General features: G+C 42.6%; 1 protein-coding gene across 1 annotated transcript in view; it reads left to right on the top strand.

The window, feature by feature from the left end:
- stx1b (syntaxin 1B) overlaps positions 1-24,448 on the top strand; it is a 68,148-nt gene that overhangs the window by 17,189 nt on the left and 26,511 nt on the right. Inside the window, exons 2-4 of the mRNA XM_012856608.3 lie at positions 13,794-13,868; positions 16,350-16,449; positions 21,640-21,714. Coding sequence (XP_012712062.1) covers positions 13,794-13,868; positions 16,350-16,449; positions 21,640-21,714 — 250 coding nt within the window. The remainder of the gene's footprint in view (positions 1-13,793; positions 13,869-16,349; positions 16,450-21,639; positions 21,715-24,448) is intronic.

Here is a 24,448-nt window from a genome sequence, read left to right on the forward strand (position 1 = left end):
GCTACAATCCATGGGGGGTTAAGGCCGGGGGGGGGGGGGGGGGGGGGGAATAAAAAATCTATGTCACACGTGAGAGAAAAACTAGGTTCACCACCACCTGCTGTGTAAAAAGCACACAGCGGCGGTAGCCCACTAATGCTAACACACCACGGCTCTCTGGGGATCGGGGAGGGGGGACGTGGGTGGGGGGGGAATCAGGACATTTCAGAAACAGAAAATGGATCATGGTGGAGCCATTTCTGTTGCATTGCCAGAAAACAAAGAAGTCTTAACATGTTGGAAGAGGTTTAAATAATTTACATTAAACACAAACAACACATCAACTTTACAACAGTCAGCCACGTCCAATAATTCATGACACTGCAGCTTTTAATATATTATTAATGATGACGATGATGATGATGATGATGATGATGATGATGATGATGGACATGAAACCACTTTATCATCATCATCATCATCATACATGAAACCACTTTATCATCATCATCATCATCATCATTGTTTCATCCCGAACCAGCAGGAACGGGGAATGAACGAGCAAACAGAGAAACCAGGTGACCCGGTCAGAAAGGCATCCGGGCTGAGCAGGCGAACAAATCAAACACCCTCAGCTTCACCTTCATAGTAACAGGAAGTGAGTCACTAACCTTCATCACCTGAGCTGCCTCATCCTCCCACCTCTGCTTGAACTCCAGCTGAGGTCACATCAGATCGTTTTAGAATGAACGTTTCATTTGCAGGCTGAATATTTATAATATTTATATCATATATAATTAGATTTGATCATGCAGAGGTAATTATGTATGAGGATGAGATTGTGTCCGGATTGAATTCATCCAAATTAATAAAAATAAAAAACAGGAAATTAAATTACATTAAATTAAATCAAGTAAATAGAAATAAAGACAATAGGAAAGATAAATTAAGAAAATTAAATAGAAAATGAATGCATATAATGTATAAATATTTCCTTTTTTGTGATCTGAAACAATCAGCAGTTGGCTGTTGCTTCTGTTGTATTTTTCTGTCTCTTTACGTATTTTAGGTACTTTTTTATCTTTATTTATTAAAAAAAAGTAAAAAAACGTGCCTGTAGATCAGTTTCTAAATCGTTCTTGCTGTTATATCTGACTCTCCTGTGGTTCGGCTCTTTCTCTGGTTTCTTTCTAGTAGTTTTATGATTTTCTTGTAAATCTTGCTGTCTGGGTTTCTGCTCATTGCTCGTTGCTTGTTGCTCGTTAAGGAGGCAGGTAAATCCCAGGTGTATCCACGATGCTCTCAGGTGAGCTCTGGCACCTGATCGACCAGGTCTTGACCCTCCATCAGTTCTGCAGCCGGAGGAATCTAACGTGTTTTTAGACAGAGAACGGTGGTTTTATTCTCTCTGATATCCACATCTTGTCTTCATCTTTGATGTTGAAGTTTGTGACAAACTTTAAAGTTGCTGTTTGTTGGTCTTTAGAACCAGATTTTAAATAAAGTTTGTCCCATTCCTATATCTCTGATGTCATAGGAGCAGTAAATCCCAATAATCCAGCTATGTTTATGGAAGCTGAACTCCATCAGCACCAGAACTGCTAGATTATAACAGAAACAGGAGGCTTAGTTTGGGGCTCCTCTGTCACCTCCTTCATGGAGCTGGCTTGGTTCTCTTGAATGGGTCCAGAGGTTTGGACCGGGTCGCTGCAGAATCAGCCGCTTCTTGTTGAACTGGCTGATAAATTTATTTGTTCTTTTCTGACCAGTTTTTATTTTTATTTGACCTCCTTTCATGGCCACAGTTTCATCTCCACACGTCCAGTTTCCCCATCCTGGATGCCTCCAGCTGCTAGACGACTTCCTGTTTTCTGACCAATCAGAGCCCAGAGTGCAGAGAGACACGCCCACTGTGTCATCCAGAGCTCCAGCAGGAGACAGAGCCGACCCATCAAGAAGAACCTCTGGGTTCAGTTTTTAAACCTGTCTTTGTTTCTATCCACCTGATGACCTCCATGACCGCCATAAAAGGAGGGAATCACCGTAGCAACCAGCATGAATCCATCATGTTGCCGGTTGATGCTTTTGTGCAAAATGTCTTTTAAAACTTTAAAGTTTGATGGTAAAACGATGAAAGGAGCGTCAGACTGATGCATTTCTGCTGATCGGTGGCAAGTCCGACTAAAATCCAGTATTCAGGTCTCATGTCGGTCCTTCATGTGTTCATAAAACAGACAGCATCCTCCTTCCTCCTCCTCCTCCTCTTCCTCCTCCTCCTCCTCCTCCTCCTCCTCCTCAGAGTTACTCTTCGCCTTCATCCCTCCGGCCTACGGATTATTTGTCCCTCCTCTCTGATGCTGCCGTCCGTCTCAGCTCTCCGGCTGAACCTCAGGTCCGGTCAGAGCTTCAATAATTCAGCAGAAACTGTGTCCCGACAATCAGAACCGGGTTTCTGTGGTTCTGCTCCAAACCACCACACATGCTGCCTTCAGGCGCATCAGGGAGATCCCGACACTGCCTGAACAGTCAGGCTCCTCGTTGTTTCCAGGAGTAAAATGAGGACCGGGGGGAAACGTCTCCTTAGTTCTTAAAACCAGATTTTAAGGGCAGATATTTTTAAATTTATAAAACCTCAGCGATGTCTGGGTTAAGAAGCAAATATCAAACACATCACAGCAGTCAGTAGAATCTGGAGTTTGATGCTGGATGTTGTTTGGTTAGTTCTAAACAAGCAGAACAAAGGGAGAGATAGTGAAAAAAAACGTGTTTTATTATATTATAGGAGATTAAACCCACATATTGATGTTTTATCCCGGTGGAAAATACAGGTGCTAAATATCAGAAATGTGCAGATACTATGAAGGAGGCACAATATAACGGCACAGACGGCGGTTTAGGGAGATGTTAGAACATATTGGTCAGGCCAATGCTGGGCCGGTACACGATGGGGGGGGGGGGGGGCTAATTTATTTCCAGCTGTTGAAAGGCGAAGGGAATGCATAGATAAAATATCTAATAAATATCGGTAATTGGCCTTAACAGAAATATTAATATGGAATTTCAATGTCGGGCAAAGTTTTCTGGATTTCTCGATTCATCGAGTCGTTCAATACTTGAAGTACGATGACTTTCTAGAAGTCATCGTACTTCAAGTATTGAACGACTGAACTGAATCGTAGATCTTTGTTAATGCGATGCTGAATATTTGCATTTTAAATCCAGTTGATTTTTCAGTTTTACAGCTATATTGTTGGCATTTGTAAATATTGTGAAACGTGTTCTGCAGCAGTTAGGCTATGGCGTGTTAGCATACGAGGCGACGGCTTCCTGAAGGAGGCTCACGGTTCTCAGGGGGAGGTTTCAGAACCGAAGGAGTCAGAACCAGAGATGGGTTCAGGACGCAGCTGTGAACCGACTCCATCATCGACTCTTTGTGCTTCTGGTTGTTTTGCATCTTTTTGCAGTTTTTGACAAATCTTTCTTCTTTAGTTGTGATTTAGTTTCTTTCTGTGGTTCGTTTTCATCTGCAGGAATTTTTGATCTGTTCGTATTTCTTCTTTCTGGAAGTTTTTCACCATCTTTCTGACTGAATTTTGCCTTTTTTTTGCTTGTCTTTGAAGTCATCTTGTGTCTGGTTCATGTCTTTGTCTCGTCTCTGCAGCCTTTTGCTGAAACTGAAGCGAGAACTCAGTGCCTTTAGGTCTGGTTCTCCAGAATCACGAGCCATTTCACCGGTTCTGGTTCTGAAAAGCTTGATCACACTAAACTGAGCCGTACTCAGCTGGTAGATGGTGAACAGATCGATTTTTCTCCAGAAGCAGGTCGTTTCTATCCTTCCAGGACTCGTGGCGTTGCAGCTGACGTCTGACGATGCGTTCAGGAGCTCCTAAAAAGTTCTGAATTCTGAGCGTCAGGAAGCAAAATCAGCACGAAACAGGAAAAATTCCCGTTGGCTGTTAAAAATCCGACTCCTGGACTCGGTCCACAGAGGAACGGACATCTGAAGCACAGATGGACTCTGGGTAGAGCCAGCGCCCCCAGAGGATTGTGGGTAAGACGCTGCTGGCGTGGTTCTCTGCTCACACACACACACAGATAGATGGAGAGTGTATCCATGCATGCAAAGACACACTCTGCTGGCATGGGAGCGCGCGGTGACACCTGAGGTCAGCGTCCTGATCTAAGTGTGTGTGACACGAGAGGAGAGAGGAGACGGGATGAGGAGGAGAGCGTTTATCAGGGCGAGGAGCAGGAAGGAGAGACGGGATGAGGAGGAGAGCGTTTATCAGGGCGAGGAGCAGGAAGGAGAGACGGGATGAGGAGGAGAGCGTTTATCAGGGCGAGGAGCAGGAAGGAGAGACGGGACAAACGAGGCGGATCCGTGAAGGACAGAACAACACGAAGCTGCAGGACGGGAACACACTGCTGGTTCATTCAGTTCTCTGGAAAGGACTAAATCAGTTAAAAATGGCTGATTATCAAGTCAATTATCATTTCAAAAGACCAATTATAGTTTTTTTCACTTACAAAGATACAAAAAACATTTTATTTTGCTGAAAAAAAGAAAACTTGCCATTTCCTGTCTTGATTCACTTTATTATTCGTTTTTAGGCTTTTTTTTCTTCATTCCGTCGTGTAAAAGATGAATTTGAACATTTTAAACGAGCATCAGCGGAGCGGAGAAATCACCCTTAGCACAAACATGTAAAGTTTATTTTGGTTGATGATGATTCTGACCCGGTGAAATATTGAGAATCTTTAGGATTTAAACAGTTTCTCAAACCAAAAGGAGCTTCAGCTGCTGAGCTGATTCCAGACTTTAACTCTGACGTCATTAGTGACACAAACATGGAGGATGGAGTCAGAAACATGGAGGATGGAGTCAGAAACATGGAGGATGGAGTCAGAAACATGGAGGATGGAGTCAGATCCGGGCCTACAGCCTTCTGGACATGAACTAAACAAATGTTTTATAGACTTATTTTGTAACAAATGTTTATGCAAAGTAAATGACGTGTGCAACATAAACAAAAATATAAAATTTTCCAGGTCAACATGTGTATATATATGCATTATATTTCATCACACCACAGCTGGCGATCTTATTGCTTCCTTTGGTTTAAAACTTTGTTGTTACACAATCTGTCGGATCTCTTCTCTCCGGACATTTTAGTTCATTTCCATGAGGGGGGCCGAGCCGATACGCCATCTCACGCAAAGGATTGTGGGATACTTTAAGGTTTATTAGCGCCGGTAAGGGATGTCGCTAGGCTAAACTAGCCGTGGCAGGAAGCATCCAGGCTCCTTTTCCTGCCTCCTTCCTCGCTGACTGCTCTGTTCAGACAAAACTGATGGACTTTGGCTGATGAGTCCTGACCCAATAAAGAGTTCTGGCTCTATCAGGGACTCTGACTGAGCCTCACTCTCCTTCCCACAGACATCATAAACGTAGACGCCTGGTTGGGCGGGTTCTGCCTATGCTGCGATGCGTCAGAGCGTCCGCCATGTTGAATGTGGCAAATCTGCAGTTAGTCAGTCACTTAAACAGTATGAGAGGGACTTTAATCTCAGAATATATTTTATATTTGTAATATTTTTATAATATTACAAGTTTATTTTTGGATCTCTTTGGCTTCATTCTCCTGACTTTATTCTCATAAAGAATATAAATTATTAAAAGAATCTAACCTGGCCCTATTACTCCAGGACTAAGATAGTTCTGTAAACTGTGACTATTCTGGAATTGTTTCCTCTTAATTCTAATAATATGACATTTTTCTCATAATATTACCACTTTTGTCCTTTTTTTTTACTTTATTCTCCTATGACTTTTTTCTCATATTAGCAATTTTATCTCTTTAATAAAATATCTATTTAATACTCCCCCAAAAAGTCTGTTGCTAATCTGTGTGTTTACCAGATCTTAAAGGGTTCACACGCTTTTGTGAAATAATGAAGACCACTATGTTTAGATTTAACAAATAGATTTTTATATTCATAACACACACACATCTCTCTCTTTCTCTGTCTCTCTCTCTCATATATATATATATATATATATATATATATATATATATATATATATATATATATATATATATGGAGAGAGAGAGAGAGTGAGAGAGAGAGAGAGAGAGAGAGAGAAATCTAGACATATACTCACATATAAGCACCTATTTATTTAGAATACTTCAAAATCTATATATGCGTATTTATCAAAACATCGATCAAAAGTCAATCTGGTTGCCAATCTCTATCAAATAATCTATATATATATAGATTTTTTTTTTTACAAGTATATGTAAGCTCTATCTATATATTTCTATCTAAATACTCAAAACAGGGAACATAGACGTTCACTACTTTCTGCCACATACAATATGGCGGTGATGTTGACGTACAAACCTGCGCCCAATGAGGCGTCTAAGTTTATAATGTCTGTGGCTCCTTCCTGCCAGGCGTCTCCTCCTGCTAAAGGACTTCCTGTTTTCTGTCCAATCAGAGCGCAGAGAGACACGAGGCGTTTTCACCTCAGGAACTGGACCTGGAGGTTCTGTTTATCCTGTCAGATGTCTTACAGCAAACACTACAGACACATACAGGTGGACCTGTGAGCTCACCAGACGGTTCTGAAGCTCACGGCTCAGGAATTTATTTCACACGACGGCTTTGCTTTAGGTTTAAATGCTTAGGTAAATGCTATGGCAACCAGTGGTTCCCACACCAGAAGGCGACGGGTGGCTCCACAGGCGCCTTTCTGAAGGTCTGAGTTCTTCTGAATCTTTTTGACTTCATTTAAGAATTAAAAATCAGAAACTGAAAGAAAGAAAAAAAAAGTCAGAGGAAAAACACAGAAAGATCTTCAAAAAGCCTGAAAAACTGTTGATCCAGACACAGGAAAGTCTGGATTAGAGGAAGGAAAATAATTACAACAGGTCGGATCAGAACCTTTACCCTGAGGAACAAAATAAATACAAATAAGGAAACCAAGTTTGTTTTAATTAAGCTTCTGAGTGAAATTGGAATGATTCCGATCATAAAGTTCACATTTAAAGGGGACATATGCTTTCAGTTATTCCCTTTCACATTGTGGTGGATTTAAAGTGAAACCACAACGATTGGATCTAAATTCCTCGTCACTAAGCAGCTCCAGGATAGACTACATTCAGCTTTTCTGCTCTCCTACAGACTCCAAGGACACAACAAGACGTATTTAAGGGCTAAAAAAGTGGATTTTATTTGATACATCCCCTTTAATGAGTTCCCAGAACCCCTATATTTAAAGGCCTCCTTTGGACATTTTGCATGATAGGTCCCCTTTAAAGGCAGCAAAAATTTACACAAGAGCAAAGAAGAAAGCTTTGAAAGCAGACCAGAGGAGACGTGGAATCACTGATGGGTCCTTAAAGATGCCGGGTTCACCAGAACCAGTCCGAGCTTCCTCCCCCTCCATCCTCGTCATCCTCCTGCCTCTCTGTGTCTGATGTGCCACAGGAAAGCTGCTCACTTAGTCACGTCGATCACGTTAATGTGCTCATAGACTGCACGCTGTCACGTCTACACGGCAGACATGACAGGGTGCAGAACGATGGGAGGAAAGCACGTCTGCAAAGGGATAACGGAGAAATGAACTGCAAACAGAAGCAAACAGAAGCTAAAGAAGGAAGTAATTAAGAAACAAGAACGTTAATGGATGGTTTCAGGGACAACAAAGCATCTAAACTCTGTTCTTTAGAGAACAAGCAGCATCATGGAGACCAAGGAACCCAGCAGACGGGTCAGGGAGAAAGTTCTGGTCCAGTTTAAATCAGGGTCTAGTCAAAGTCCAGACCTGAATGCTGCTGAGAATATTTGGCAACATTTAAAACGGATGTTCCCAGATGTTCTCCGTCCAATCGGACCAAGTTTGAGATGTTTTATAAAGAAGAAACCTTTAGTCTGAAGACATTACAAGATGGTGGAGTTAAATCCCATAATACCTCCAGCTGGACCTGCAGCCCAGGGTGGTTCTACAAAGTTCTGACTCTGTGGGCTAAACATGCGCACCACAGAACCGTGAAGCATTTTTGGGCCCAGCAGGATCTGCAGCAGCGGGTGGCCGGAACCTCCGCCTTCACAAACAGCCCAGTGAAGATGGGCAGAACCGGGTCAGGTTCTGCTCAGTTTGGGTTCAGAACACAATGGATCCATTTAACGTCGCTCAGTTATTGAAGAGAGAAATGTTGATAAATCAGATGTCATCCCTAAAACAGCAGGGAGCCTTCTGATTGGCTGGTCTGAAAGCAGAGTGAATGCTGATTGGCTAATTTGTTAACATTAACATAATAAATGGATTTTATTTAATTCCTGCTGATATTTTTCACAAATCTGGAGTGATAATCATATTTAGTTAAATATATATGGCTTTAAATGTATTGTTTAATTTAATCTATCTAATTTTATTTTCATTTCAGTTTTTTAAGTTGTGATTTTTATGTTTTTTATTATTATTATTCATATTTTATTTAACTGAATAGAATTTACATAATTGTTTGCAGTTTTTTGTCGTGTATTATTTAAAATTATAAAACATTTATTTTTATCATTTATTTTGCTTTGATGATTGTCATTGAACTTGATTTAATAGTGAATAGTTTTATATATTTAATCACCCTCTTCATTCTTAATCTCATTTATATTTTTTAATCCTAATCTGCATATTTGTTTTCATTTGATTCTATTTTTTCAGTTTGTATTTCTTTTCCATTTTTTTTATTAATTAATTTACTAGCTGTAATTTTATTAAGTAATTTTCTTTTATTTGGATGGGACTTAGTTATTTAGATTATTACATGTCTAATGTTTAGGTTTATTTTGTTACAGTTTTGTTAATCTTTTTCATTCTATGAACTTCTTCTGATGATAATTGCTTAGATTTGTTTGTCATTTAACTGTAATTTGGTTTTCGTTCAATTTTCTTTCTTGTTTGTTTTAAAAGATAATTTTTTATGTTTTAATATTTTAGTCTTATTGTCTGGGAAACAGATTTTCTCCTCTAACCTAATTCTCCTGATGGCTCTGCTGCTTATCAGAGCGGTTATCTGGGCTCAGTCTATCTCCTGGGCGTCTCACAGATCAGCCGATTCTCTGAAGGTTATGGAGTCCTCTGCCGTCACATCCTCTGTGGAGCATTTCCACGGGGAGGGGTCCGTGTTGCCTTCAGGGACCCTGTCTGAGTCAGACACAGACGCTCCATGGCACGCTGCTGCATTTTCCAGCCCTGAAACCTGAAACCTGATCCCGAGCTGAACCCTAGAACCGGATCTGACCCGGGAAGGCTCAGACCCGACAGCTGAATGGTCGGAGGACACGAGGACACAAAGTTGGACGTAGGGCGCCATGTCCAGTCGTTTCCCGACGTTTGTAATCGGGAGGAAGGGCTGAGAGCTGAGATTGAACTGCAGCTCACAGGGAAGTCATTATTTTTAAAGCTGAGAACTCAAGAAGTAGAACGACCCAGTTTCAGATGAGCTGCATTTTGGCCCCGAGCGATCAGGAACAACAAACCATCTGCAGAACCGACCCCCAGCTGCAGGCAGACAGACAGGACGGATGGACAGACAGGACGTTAACGCTGAAGACGAGTCCCAGCGTTTTATAATCACTGATGGTCTCAGAGCAACACAACCCAGGAAATCCTCAAAGATCCAGAATATTTCTACTATAAACCAACATCTGACGTGACACAAGAACCAAAAATCCACCTCTTTGTTTTTTTAATCTCTGATCAGAGATTTATAAAAGCACTCTTAAATCAAGTGCTCTGCTCGTTTGGCTTTCCAATAATTAGCTGACTGGGGAACTTTAGAGATCCTCAGAACTGGGTTGATTTAACATTATCCCTTATACCACAGCCTGGCTTCTGATTGGCTGCACAGCGACCGTTAAAAAGTGTTAGGACACCTATAACACAGTTCTGGTCAAACAGTCTGATTGTTCTAACGTTGCGCTGCTAATGACTAGATGCCCTTTCTTGTGGATAACTTGTGATTTTAACAGTGAAAACAACACTAAAGTATTAATATTTGTGTTAATAATTATCTATTTTGTAATTGACCATGGTATTAGCCGGATTATGCCCTGATAGGTGTCCTTTATCAGAAATAAATGGACGTAACCGTCTGAGGTGAAGTGGAGGACGGTTCATTGGAGGAGCCTTATCAAAAATCCTTGCATATGATTGGATAAATCATCTTTACTGACGCGCTACAAGCTCTTACCAAATAAAGCCTTCAAAGCTGTTCTCTGGTGGTAATAATATAATTAATATTCGGTAGATTGGACCACGCTGATGAAATAACAGCATCAATGTTACCGCTAGAGTCCTCGCTGTGAGCCGCCATTGTTGTTTAAATCCAAACAGTCGCTTCTCTGATGCGTCACGTCTACGTAGATCCTGATTGGCTCGTCCATTTTACGTGCCGCTGAAATCCCGATGGCAGTGAGTCCAGATGGACGTGGAGCCTGTGGAGCTCGGCGGAACCACGTCCGTCTGGCCAGAGTCGGGTTAAGCTCGTCGGGTTTTATCGCTTCCATATGTCAGTCTGAAGCAAAGTGAATTGGACTGAATCGGGTTTGACTGGGTCGGAGGTTCTGTTTGTTGAAGGATCAGTAAAGTAAGATTTCGTCATACCCTGACAGACCCAGTTAGCTGGAGAGAGAGAAGCTGCCTGGTTCTGGACGACGTTGTCAGGTCCAGTAAGACCAAACTAGAAGGTATCAGAACCAGCTACAGCTAGTTACATCATATTAGATACTTCCAGAACCGGCTGAAGCCAGTTAGATTCTGTAAGGTCCAGTTAAAACAGCTCTGCTGACACTGTTGGGTCTAGTTAGACCCAGTCGGACGCAGTCAGAACAAGTTTGGTGCCTTCAAATCCAGTCAGACCCCGTTTATAACCTGTCAAACCGGATCTTGTTGAATTCTGTCAGATCCGGTTCCATTCTGTTGGATCCAGTCGTCGGAGGATTTTGTTTTATCCCAGGTGATCCGCACCATCGCGGTTCTGTGGTTCTGAAGATATTTACTCAATCATAAGAACGATTTAGTTACTGAGACTAATTAGATTTTGAGCCCGGTTCTGCCGGAGGTTTTTTTTCCCGTTAATGGGTGGTTTTTCTTCCCACTGTCGCTTCATGCTTGCTCAGTATGAGGGATTGCTGCAAAGCCATGTACAATGCAGACGACTCTCCCTGTGGCTCTACGGTTCCCCAGGAGTGAATGCTGCTTGTCGGGACTTTGATGCAATCAACTGGTTTCCTTATATAGGACATTTTTGACCAATCTGTATAATCTGACCCAATCTGTATAATATGATTGAACTTGACTTTGTAAAGTGCCTTGAGATGACATGTTTCATGATTTGGCGCTATATAAATAAAATTGAATTGAATAACCTAAAAAAATTAGCAGAACCTTTTGCTTGTTGATCCAGTCTGACCCGGATTATCATCCAGGTTTTGCTACTCTTCCCTGTTTTGAGCCCAGTTCACTTCTGATCTTCTTCATCAGAACTTCTGGTTCTGATCAGATCAATAGATAAGAGTCCGGGTTTGACACAACAATCAAGGTGAAATATTTCCCATCAGGCCTTGCTCCTGTGTTGCGGTGGCGTCCCACAGATAATCTCCCTCTGACAGGCGAGACGGACACAAGGAGCTGTTTGTTCTGTTGTTGCCGGCCGAGCCAACTGGACTTTATCAGCGCCGAGCAGCCGTTTGATTCCTGTCCCTGATCCTGGAGGCTGTTTGTACGTCGAAGCGGTTCCGCTCGTCTATTTCTGATCAAATTCAGAGTAAGATACGTTTGAACTGAGGCCATGAATTAAACCCAGAATCCGGTCGTTTCACCTGAATACAGAACCAAAGACCAAGAACCGAGTCAGAACCAGGAGATCAAAGCGCTCTCAAGTTCTGGTCAGGTTTGAAAACATGTTTTATAGGATTGAGTTGAATCAGGATTTAAAATCAAAAGGTCTTAAACCTCCCTGCTGGAGAAAAACCCAATGTTACATTGTAAGCCACAAAAAAAACATCTTTGTTCTGTTGGATGACCCGGTTCCTGTTGCAGCTGGAGTCCAGTTTCCCTCACACTGGATAAATAATCAGAACATCTCAACTTTGACTTGTAACTGCTTTTCAGTTTGAAGCTATTCTAACGACAGCTCACAGATCCAGCAGACGGTTATTCATTGATGGAACGCGGTCTTCAGTCCAGATGTCCGGCATTCGGCTTCCAGAGGGTCCGTTTTGCTGAACGGGTTTCTCAGAACCATCACCAGGATGTTCCTGAGCTCTTCTCTAATCTGCGGTCCTCTCACGTGTTTAACGTTCCTCGTTGACTTCATGGATTCATGTGTGAAATATGAAGCCATTAAACGAGGTTCAGAGGTTTGAGGCTTGAAAGAAAGAAAGATTTCAAATCCGAATTCTCTGGAGTCTGGAGACGTAGAGGGGAATAAATCCAGCTGATGGGAATTAAACTGACGCTCAGTTCAGGACAAGCAGAGAGAAAAAAAGTGATCCAGGTTGGCGGGAAACAGAAGAGCTCAATTAAATTTAACTCAGTTTTATTTCTATAGCCCCCATTCACAACATATCATCTCAAGTGACTTTCCAAAGTCAGACTCCATCAGATCCTCCAGGTTGGTGAGAAAGTTTCCTCTCTAAGGAAACCCAGCAGGTTGCATCAAGTCTCTCCAAGCAGCATTCACTCCTCCTGAAAGAGCGTAGAGCCACAGTGGACAGTCGTCTGCATTGTTGATGGCTTTGCAGCAATCCCTCATACTGAGCATGCATGAAGCGACAGTGGAGAGGAAAACTCCCCTTTAACAGGGAGGAGAACCTCCAGCAGAACCAGAACCAGGCTCAGTGTGAACGCTCATCTGCCTCCACCCACTGGGGCTTAGAGAAGACAGAGCAGAGACACAGAAAGCTCAGAAGCTCACATTGACCCAGGAGTACTTTCTATGTTAGAGAAGACAGAGCAGAGACACAGAAAGCACGGAAGCTCACATTGATCCAGGAGTACTTTCTATGGTAGATGGTAATAGTGGATGATCTGCCTCCCCTGATGATGTCACAGCTAACAGAACGCCAGACCAGGTGTACCTTCTATGAAGAGAAATATGACAGAGAACAAAAAGTTAAAAGCTGAAATGACGACAAGCAATGCAAAGCTGGAGAGCAGTAGGAGAACTCAGCAGAGAGAGAGAAATAGACCCTGATGTCCTCCAGCAGCCTAAGCCTATAGCAGCATAACTATAGAGATAGCTCAGGGTAACATGAGCCACTCTGACTAGAAGCTTTGTCACAAAGGAAAGATTTAAGATTAGTCTTAAAAGTAGACGGGGTGTCTGCCTCACGGACCAAAACTGGGAGTTGGTTCCACAGGAGAGGAGCCTGATAGCTAAAGGATCTGCCTCCCATTCTACTTTTAGAGACTCTAGGAACCACCAGCAGACCTGCAGTCTGAGAGCGAAGTGCTCTGTTAGGAACATACGGGGTAATCAGAGCTCTGATATATGATGGAGCTTGATTATTAAGGGCTTTATACGTTAGAAGAAGAATTTTAAATTCTATTCTTGATTTAACAGGAAGCCATTGAAGGGAAGATGATGTGTGGTCCTTAAAGCAGCTTCCTGGTTTCTGCTGGTTGTGTGCAGCTGTTAATGGTTTAAAGTAGTGTTGTCCGTAGTGATGTAGCACATCTGATCTCGCCAGTAAACCAATCAGAGGTGAGCAGAGCCTCACCTTCATCTTTTCTCTGTCTGCAGGCTAAGGACAGCGATGATGATGAAGAGGTGGTGCAAGTCGACAGGGACCACTTCATGGACGAGTTCTTCGAACAGGTGAGACGCAGACGTGCAGCAGCCTGTCACTGATCGCAAACAGCTGACCGAGCAGCAGGTGGAGAGACTCAGATGTCTGAGTGGGAATTTAACTAATGACGGGAAAACACAGAAACAAAGAGTCCATTCAGGTCTCACCGCCTCTTAGAACTCCAGCTCCAATAAAGCTGGATTCAATGCAAAGACAACAGATTCATTTATCAACTTTTCAGTTTTTTTCCAAATATTCACCCTTTTGAATTTGAACACATTTTAAAAAAAACTGGAACAGCTCAAACAGCACCTGATGGCTGCAGAGACGCTCATTTTCTGAGTCAGATGAGGAGGAACAGACTCGTCTAGAACACGCAGGAACCACTGAGCTACAGACCATGATATCATCAAAAGGTGCCGAGAATCTGGAGAAATCTCTGCAGGCAGCGCTGCAATAAAAACCGACATCCTTCCTTAAAGGATATTACCTCGTTGGCTCAGGAGCACTTCAGAAATCTACCGTCAGTCAACCAAGAGACCTTGGACTGTTGAGCAACTGAAGTTGCCCTTTCTGTTTCCTCGTTGAATGCTGTTAAAACGAAAGTTGATGCAACATAGAGTTGAACAGGCTCCTGTCTCTGAACATGTTGCAGGGATCAAATTCAAAATGAGTGAATATTTGCAACAACAACAAAAAACTGTAGCGATCCTATTGGGCAAATCTGCAAATATGTTAGTATAAAAGCAGCATAATGCTCAAATAACCCTGGGAAAAGTTTAAGATATTATCTTAATAAAACTAGGATAAATCTGAGATGAAACTGGAACAATGCAGAGATTATAATCAGATTATGTCAAAATAATGTTGGATATAGCATCTGTTAGATTATATTGATGCTAAGCTAACACCTTGGCAAAGCTGCAATAACATTGGAATAATGTTAGGAAAAAACTGGGACAGTGTTGTCTAATAAAGTTTAGTTAAACTAAAATGAATGTTGGGATAATGTGGGAATAATTTTTCAATATCAATAGAATAGAAAACCTTTATTATCCCACATTGAGGAAATTCAGGTGTGACAGCAGCAACAACAAAGACACCAGGCTTACAAAATAATTAATATGAAAAAAGCTAAATTTACTGTGAAATAGATAGTGAGGCGTATTCAGATAAATGTAAAATGTTGAAGTTGAAAAAGAAGAAAAACAGCAGACGATGTAAAATAACTCTATGATTGTCCAGAAAACACTTCCAGAGAAGTTTAAAAGTGTTTAGATAGACATTAGCATCTGGAGACAAGGCGAGTTTATCTGTAGCGCATTTCAGTAACAAGACAACTCAAAGTGCTGAACATGAGCAGAACAAAGGAAAGAAAACATTACAGAGGACCAGCAGCAGGTTATGGAGACATGGGATGCAGGATTATGCTAGAATAACGTTATGCTAACGCGGATTTAACGTGTAGCTCACCCTGATATAAAGGCACATTTTGAAAGATGCCACCAAAGTGGGCCAAAAAAAGACGAGTAGTGGGAGTTTAAATCAGTGGGAGTTTAAATCAGTGGGAGTTTTAATCAGTGGGAGTTTAAATCAGGACTTGTTTCTGCAGCGGTCAGGATGAGGGAAAGCGATCTGTTGCAACATGCAGCGACCCAATAGGAAAATTCAACCCAAAGACGGCAGCGCAGAGATGGATTTAAGACAAACATTGCAGAACTATAAAATGTACAACAAAAAATAGTAATAAAAGCTCAGTAACATCAAAGCAGCCCCTTAAGCCCATTTTATACAGTTTATCTGCACAAAAGAGGTTGATTTTGGGCTAAGTTACACTTTAGCGTTGAGATGATGTTAGAATAAAACGGGAAAGAGATCTCTTGGATAAAGTTGGATTAATATAATTTTTATTATAACATTGGAATCATTAAAATAAGATAAAAGACAGAAAACCACATTAGCATAATTTAGGATTACACTGAGACAATGTTGGGAATATGATGTGAGGATTAAACTGGGATAACCTTGGAGTGATGTTAGGATGTCACTGAGGTTATTCTGGAATATTTCTGTGGTCTAATTTAGGGAGAATGTTACAGAGAGAATAAAAAAATCCTCTTATATTAGTAAAATGGTTTAGAGACAGATGTATGGTGTTACATGAACAGAACCATGTTGGGAGAACTTGCAGACAGTAATTGTTCAAATAAACTGACCGATGCGCCCATCCAATAATGAACTGCTTTACAAGAGGCATTTATCTCAAAATAGGATATTTTATCAACTCTTTTGTTGTTAAAGCAGAAGAACCAACCGAACTCTCAGCAGCCTTATTCCTGATGTTTTACAATTAAGTTAAATATTTCACGGTAAAGTCAGATATCAGTTTCTGTCAGCAGGGGGCAGAGTTTTGCTGTTGGTTTAGATTTAACAGCAAACTACCTGCAGTGTCCAGGTGTCCAGGTGTCCAGGTGAGGCTGTCCTGATCTGCTGTCCCGTCTCTCGCTCAGGTGGAGGAGATCCGAGGCTGCATAGAGAAGCTGTCAGAGGACGTGGAGCAGGTGAAGAAGCAGCACAGCGCCATCCTGGCCGCGCCCAACCCTGACGAAAGTAAGACCGCCGCTTAGTCTCTGCTAACATCTGCGCCGCCACAGAGAGTTCTGGTCGGGTCCGCTTCGTCCAGCATGGAGAGACACGGGGTAGGTTCTGCAGAACCGAGCGTAAAAGACGTGAAACGTCTGGGTGGTTGGTGCTGGTAGGAGGGTCACATGACCGGGTTCTGACTCCAGCTCACCAACCTGACCCATTTCCCTCACAGCTGCAGTGCCAGAAAGGAAACCGGGTTTCAGCTCCAACCCAGAGAACCGCTGGAGGCTGTTCTTCCAAAGCCAATCGGCAGCAGCGAGTAACGGTCCTGATGGATCCGGGTCGGTCCTGATGGATCCGGGTCGGTCCAGATGGATCCGGGTCGGTCCAGATGGACCCGGGTCGGTCCTGATGGATCTGGGTCGGTCCAGATGGATCCGGGTCGGTCCTGATGGATCCGGGTCGGTCTCCGGTTCTGTTTCATCCTGCTTCAGCAGCCTCTCACCTGCTTCCAGTTCTTCCTCAGAGCTGCCAGAGGTTCATGCATGGAGGCTCAGATTCTTCTGGTTCCAGAGATCCGAAGCTGTTTCCGACCCAGTGACCGCAGCAGATCAGCACCAGCGGTCAGAACCCAGTCATGTAGCCCTCTGCTGGTCCGCGGGTCCGTGTGGTCCAGACGGTAACTTCTACCCGGACCTTCCCATTCAGGAAAACCTTCAGGTCCAGATGTTTTCCCGATCATTCCCATGTTCCGCCTCATCGCTCCGGTTTGCAGGTAAAGCTGGGCAGGTTCTGACGTTCCTGATCCGGTGACGTCAGAACCTGCCCAGCGGTCTCAGCTGTCTGGTTCCTCACTGAGGAGCACAGTTCAGACCTCCTGCTGCTGCTCTCAGTCCAGAACCAGGACTGGGCCGGACGTCAGGCGTGGTTCTGACCCGGTGGTATCGACAGGACTCTGGTTGAAGAAGACTTTGAACATCTGGACCCAGGAGCCTCCACAGTCCTTCCCACCGTCCAGACACCGATTGTTGAACTTAGACGTGTCTCAGGTTGTAAACCCAGACGCACGGTTCTGATTCGCCTATTAAAAGCCTCTGTAGCTCGACCCGGAGCCCGGCACTGAAATCTCATCCTGTTAACGGCTTCTTGATGAGCTCCGCAGCTCCGGGTCCAATCCTCCGAGGAGCTGCTGGCAGAGCGCCACCGGGCCGCTCCGCTGCTGCTCCTGACACCTGAAGAAGAACCGAAAGTGTTCTGGATCGGCCGGCGCTGCAGCGTTCAGCCCGACCCGGCTGGCCGTGACTCAGCAGGAATGACTGAGTGTCGGCGCCGAGCCTGCAGCAGCGTGGGGTGGAGCAGGGTGACGCTCAGGGTGTGGGTCAGGTCTGGGTCGGGCAGAACCAGAACAACCTCCAGGTCTGCAGCAGGTTCCGACTGCCTGGCGTCCGGATTCAGGCCCGTTATGAAGCTTTCCAGAACCTTTCAGGGTCTGGAAACCCGACAGAACGATCTCTGCCATGTTTCTGTGTTTCCTGTTGGTTCTCCTGTTGGTTCTCCTGTTGGTTCTGCACGTTTTCTCCACGTCTGCATGATAAACTGTGTTGATATTTTTTTTTTGTTTTTTCCATCTGTTCCTTTTTCTTTTCTTCCCGTCGTGTCTTCTGCATGATCCTCCTGCTTTTTGCTCTGCATGACGTGACATTAAGCTCGGAGGAGACACCAAGGTTAACCGCATGTGAGTAACGTCCAGAAACCGCTGCAGTAGTTCACCTTGAGATGTTTAATTATTGTCAGAAGAACCAGATCCATTCCTTCAATGCCCGGAAGTCAGAGAGTCTCCCTAAAACAACTGGAACCGCTGAGAGAGAAGTTAGAATTAAGAAATTATGGATATTTATTGAACAAGATTTTTTCCTAATCACGTTTCATTTGATCAAAATTAGCAATGAGAAGAAGGTTGACTCCCTGCTGATGGTGGGATAAATGAAGGACTTTAATTAGAACCTACTGGACACGTCTGCTTCTCTGAGTCTCTACTTTTAAAAAAAAATAATTAAAATCGCAGCACGGCTCCGGTTGGTTGTTATTTTTCACTTAAAATATAAAACTTCGGGTCCAGTTCATTGCCTTAGTTGGTTCTGCTATTTGGAACCAAATTGGATACAAAATGGATAAAAATGCTCTTAAATAAATTATTAAAGGATGCTGAGTTTGTCTGAGGATAAAACTCTGCAGGATCCAAAAGTTACGGAAACATTTAAAAACCGGCATCTTCATTCAGACTCGGTTCTGATTAGGCTGAGCTTCCCTCTGGTCCCAGACGTTGTTCGCACCGGTTCTTTGTCTTTTTGAGATAGACGTTTTTTTAACCACATATAAATCAGACATAGGTACCTATGCAATAGTTTTTCCACTGAAAATTATTCTTTAATACCTTCACAAAGATACGATAAATTAGCATTTAGGCTGTGCAGCTGTGGAGCTGTGGAGCTGTGCTTGATTTATAGCAGGTATGTAATTTCAGGCAGAAGTTGCTCTTCTAATCTTTTGGATTATGTGTGAAAATGTATAAAAAGCTTTATTTGATTTATATTGATTTATTTATTTGATCTATATTTTTTAATACTGCAGAAAAATCTCAGACAGAAACATTTTAGAGCAGCTGGGTGAGGAAAAAACCCACCGGTGAGAATAAATGTGTCGATGTTTCAGAAACCTGAGAAACGAGTTCAGGTTGTTTGTGAGAATATTTGATTTGCACCCAAACATCACTGACATGCAGACAGAACTATTGCTGCTTTGTGGGAGTGTTTCATGGTGTGCAGGAAGCGATAACACACCCAGGTCTGGTGATGAAAACCCAGAGTGAGACTTCAGTCGCTCGTTGACGTTTATCCCAGTCGACGTTCCGGCTCCTCTTCCTCCTCCCGGTGAAAACTCGTCTCCGTCTCTCTTCTCTGTCCTCCTCAGTTCTGGGTCAGCTCGCTCTCAGCTGCAGACCAGTCGTGTTTCAGCCTGAATAATGCATGATGGGAGTTGTAGTGAGAGCGGAGGAGTACAGATGTAAACCGCAGCCGTTTATGATCCCACCAGCTGCTCCTTTTTGTTCTTTCTGTATTTGTTCGGCCATTTTAACCGCAGCTGCTGAATTCGCTCAATCACATCAACAAAATCTGATTTTTAAATCGATTTTTGACACTTTTACAGACAGTAAAACCAGAACATAAACCAACACTTTATTGTCTTAAGAGGGAAAATCCTCTTCAGCTAAAAATGAAGTCTTAGATAATCATCAACATAGACTGTCTGTAAATAAAGATAATCATTATAAAATCTTCACAGCTCCAATATGAACTATTTCTCAATCATCTATCATATTCTGTCTGAAATTAAGCTTTAAATTTTAATCTGCAGGCCAAGACTCCGTTCATTAATTAATATATCATTAATGTCATGGTTGGTCATTAGTGACTTCCCTTAAATCTGTTTTCTTCTCTCCTGTATAATAAACTATAATTAATAACGGCCAAATTCCCAACTTAGTGGCTCTCGTTTAGATATTTTAATGATTCTTTCAGTAACGAGGGGTGACGTTTTCCCTGAACTGCTGCCACATTTGTAATTATGGTCACTTTTAACACTGTTATTACCTTCAATACCACACAAACAGGTTATTGCATGTGATTTCGTTATTTTACCCTTTAAATTCAGTTTAATCTATTGGTGTGTGTGTCTGCAGCATGAGCCCTCGCTTTAAACTTGTATATTTAAAGCAAAGCCGAAGGCATCATAGATGCTGGCTGTGATGTGGGGGTGCATAGCAGCTAAACATTGTCTCTGTTGCTCGCACACAGAGACACAGCGGTAACTCGTTGCTCGCCTCGGGGAAAATGTTGTTGCATTTTTTTTATGCATGAAATATTCAACGATTGCACCTAAGACTGGTTCTCTCCTGCATAGAGTGCAGTTAAACAACATCAGTAAAAATGTTCAACATGTTTTGAAAATCAAAATAGCTATAAAATTAAATTAATAATTAAATACAAATCAAATAAGTTCAGTTATAAAACCATTTTTTATATTACCTATTCACCAGACTTAATAAAAAGTAGACTAAATCATAGAAAATAGCTTTAATGTTGCAGAAAATACAAGCTGAAGATCTGAAGCTAAAATGCGGAGCTGAAGCAGAGAGAGAAGGTTATTGATGAGAGCAGCTGCTGGTTGATCATTAGTGTATTGATGAGTGTGTTAACCGCCAGCGTTTGTTGTGTATCTGATGACTCACCTGCTGATTGATGGGAAAATAGAGGTCTGACAGCAGCTTTGCTCATCAATCAGCTTCATTAATGCTAATTGGTTAACGACCAGCCAATTAAAACGCTCTGATGGCAGTTTATGCCAGTACAGAGCTTGTTTTGTGCCACTGTCTGTTTTTTCTTTCATGGTCAGTGGCAGAAATGTTCAGCTAAAGTCGTTATAAAGCTGATCAGTTTAGTAATTAGCCTGAAGCTCTTTAACTGTCAGAAACAGCCACAGGTCATCAGATTTGGCCTCTGGTGCAGTTTTAATATAAGACCAATTGCTTTAGCGTCAGGACATTTATACAAGGAGACATTAGTGGGTGGAAAGCAAAGGCAGCCTGCAGTCAGAGCTGCAGCAACGCCCCGTTTGGTAGCGATGCAGGGAGGCGGTCAGGCGAGGAGCAGGGTGAGTCAGAGGTAGAGGAGGCTGAATGGCACTGCAGCCCTCGTAAATCTGACTGCACTGCTGCAGTTTCAGCTCGCTGTCGCTTCTTTTCCAACATGGCTGACATGATGCGATGTTAATGCTCCTCCTCCTCCTCATCCTCCTCCTCTTCCTCGCCCTCTGACCCTCAAACAGCTTCAGGGAGAAACCGCCGTCTGAGTTTAATTCTGCCGAGGGTCTAAATTCACAGCTTCAGTCAGCAGATGCTCACAAACGGATAATGTTTAAAACGATGCGTTTCCTGCAGTTAGGGAAAATAAACCACAAAACTGTCAGAAACCTTTGTGCAAAAGAAAGTTCTTACATCTGACTTTTCTGTTTTTCTCTTTTTAATTGAATAAAGTAAATGATTCAATCAGAAATGGGTTCACCATGAGAATGAGTTGGTCAAAGAGAATCCAGAGGACTTTCTGTTGCCTCCCGTCTGAAACGTCCTCACGTCTTTGCTTCATGTTTTCTCTGCAGAGACCAAGCAGGAGTTGGAGGACCTCACAGCTGACATCAAGAAGACAGCCAATAAAGTTCGCTCAAAATTAAAAGGTACCACTCTTCTCTTTCTGCTGAAAACTTCCCTTAAAGGATGAATGACGGGTTTACTGGAACTCGACGAAAAGGTGAAGGAACCTGAGTGATCAGCAGCTTGTCGAATGAGGAGATGTTGTTTTATGCTGGTCTTGCAAAAGATCAGGATATGTTTTTTAATTAAATTAAATTCTATTTATATAGTGCCAATTAACACATCATCTCAAGGCTCTTTCCAAAGTCAGACTCCATCAGATCCTCCAGGTTGGTGAGAAAGTTTCCTCTCTAAGGAAACCCAGCAGGTTGCATCAAGTCTCTCCAAGCAGCATTCACTCCTCCTGAAAGAGCGTAGAGCCACAGTGGACAGTCGTCTGCATTGTTGATGGCTTTGCAGCAATCCCTCATACTGAGCATGCATGAAGTCCATGAAAGTCAGAACTGAGTCCTAATCTTCCTGCTCCTATGTTAATGTGTTCCTTGTCTCAGCTGGAGACATGATAAATCCTGGTTTCTTGGATCTACCAGGTCCTTCATCTCCTGGAAACTTCTGACTCTTTTCTTATTTACAGAGAATATTCTCTCCCAGTTTTTTTTCCAGGATCCAAACCCAGAATTAGTTAGGTTACATGGGGTCTCAGGGCCTAAATCTGTCCTGGTCTGATATATACTAAAATCAGTCTAAATATAGACTTAAAGTTGAGCTGCCTCTAATTTTTATAATATTTTTTTCCAGATTATTCACTCAGTTTCTGTTATTGGTTCCAGAATATGTTTTATTGAACCTTTTCAAAGATGCAGAGGTGTATAAGCCTCTTTATTAACATATAAATTCTCACAGTTAAAATAATTAAATCGTATTATTTGATCTGCTATTTCTCAAAATCTGATATACTTAACGTAAATCTGAAGTGGATTATTCTTCACTCTTTCCAGACTTGTTAAAACAGTTTTTTGATTTATAGAACTTTTATTCTGTTTACATATATTTTATACTTTCACAAAGAAAATCAAAAGTCTTAGAAACTGTTTTTTAAAAAGCATCTGTTAAGGTAGTGTAGAGCCATTGAAAACAGGAAAGCACCCTTTTACTTGCCTATTACTAAATTACATGCTACCTACGTTACCGTACAAACAATAACAGCTGTGAACATGACACGCAATGTTAACCCGCTAAACAGAGGAAAAACATGACAGGCACCAAATCATAAGGCTCGATTACAATTTTAAGGAAAAAAATACCAACGGTTAAAGTCCTTGGTGCTTAAGCACACATGGACACACATGTCCAATTTGTATCAAAAGCAAAAATCAACATATCTAAAATTAGACATCGCACAGCGGTGTTCCAGATTTAAATCTCACTGAAACTTTCAGCTCTGCTTTACACTGACTGCATTCAGAACGCTGCATTCAGACCGCTGCATTCAGACCACTGCATTCAGACCACTGCATTCAGAGCGTTGCATTCAGAGTGTTGCATTCAAATAGCTGCATTCAGAGCGTTGCATTCAGACCGCAGCATTCAGACCGCTGCATTCAGACCGCTGCATTTAGAACGCTGCATTCAGATAGCTGCATTTAGAACGCTGCATTCAGAGCGTTGCATTCAGACCGCTGCATTCAGACCGCTGCATTCAGACCGCTGCATTTAGAGCGCTGCATTCAGAACGCTGCATTCAGATAGCTGCATTTAGATAGCTGCATTCAGAGCGTTGCATTCAGACCGCTGCATTCAGACCGCTGCATTCAGACCGCTGCATTTAGAACGCTGCATTCAGAACGCTGCATTCAGACCGCTGCAATCAGATCGTTGCATTCAGACCGCTGCATTCAGACCACTGCATTCAGAGCGCTGCATTCAGAAAGCTGCATTCAGACCACTGCATTCAGAACGCTGCATTCAGACCGCTGCATTCAGACCGCTGCAATCAGATCGTTGCATTCAGACCGCTGCATTCAGACCACTGCATTCAGACCGCTGCATTCAGAGCGCTGCATTCAGAAAGCTGCATTCAGACCACTGCATTCAGACCGCTGCATTCAGAACACTGCATTCAGAGCATTGCATTCAGAGCGCTGCATTCAGAAAGCTGCATTCAGACCACTGCATTCAGAACGCTGCATTCAGACCGCTGCAATCAGAACGCTGCATTCAGACCGCTGCATTCAGACCGCTGCATTCAGACCACTGCATTCAGATAACTGCATACGGACCACTGCATTCAGATAGCTGCATTCAGACCACTGCATTCAGAACGCTGCATTCAGGTAGCTGCATACGGACCACTGCATTCAGACCACTGCATTCAGAACGCTGCATTCAGACCACTGCATTCAGAACGCTGCATTCAGAACGCTGCATTCAGACCACTGCATTCAGACCACTGCATTCAGAACGCTGCATTCAGAACGCTGCATTCAGATAGCTGCATACGGACCACTGCATTCAGACCACTGCATTCAGAAAACTGCATTCAGAGCGTTGCATTCAGTCCATGTGTGCTTAAGCACCAAGGACTTTAACCGTTGGTATTTTTTTCCTTAAAATTGTAATCGAGCCTTATGATATGGTGCCTGTCATGTTTTTCCTCTGTTTCCTCTGCATTAAGACTGCTGGCCGACACTGGAGAGGATTGTGTATAAAAGAAATATAGTCTCATTAGAGTAGGACTATTTTTAGATATTGAATTTATAAAATGGAATTTTTATCCAGTGCAATTATGTTTTTCTTTTTACTTTAAATTTTCCAGCC

Source organism: Fundulus heteroclitus, chromosome 16 (genome assembly GCF_011125445.2).
Source record: "Fundulus heteroclitus isolate FHET01 chromosome 16, MU-UCD_Fhet_4.1, whole genome shotgun sequence".
NCBI lineage: Eukaryota > Metazoa > Chordata > Actinopteri > Cyprinodontiformes > Fundulidae > Fundulus > Fundulus heteroclitus.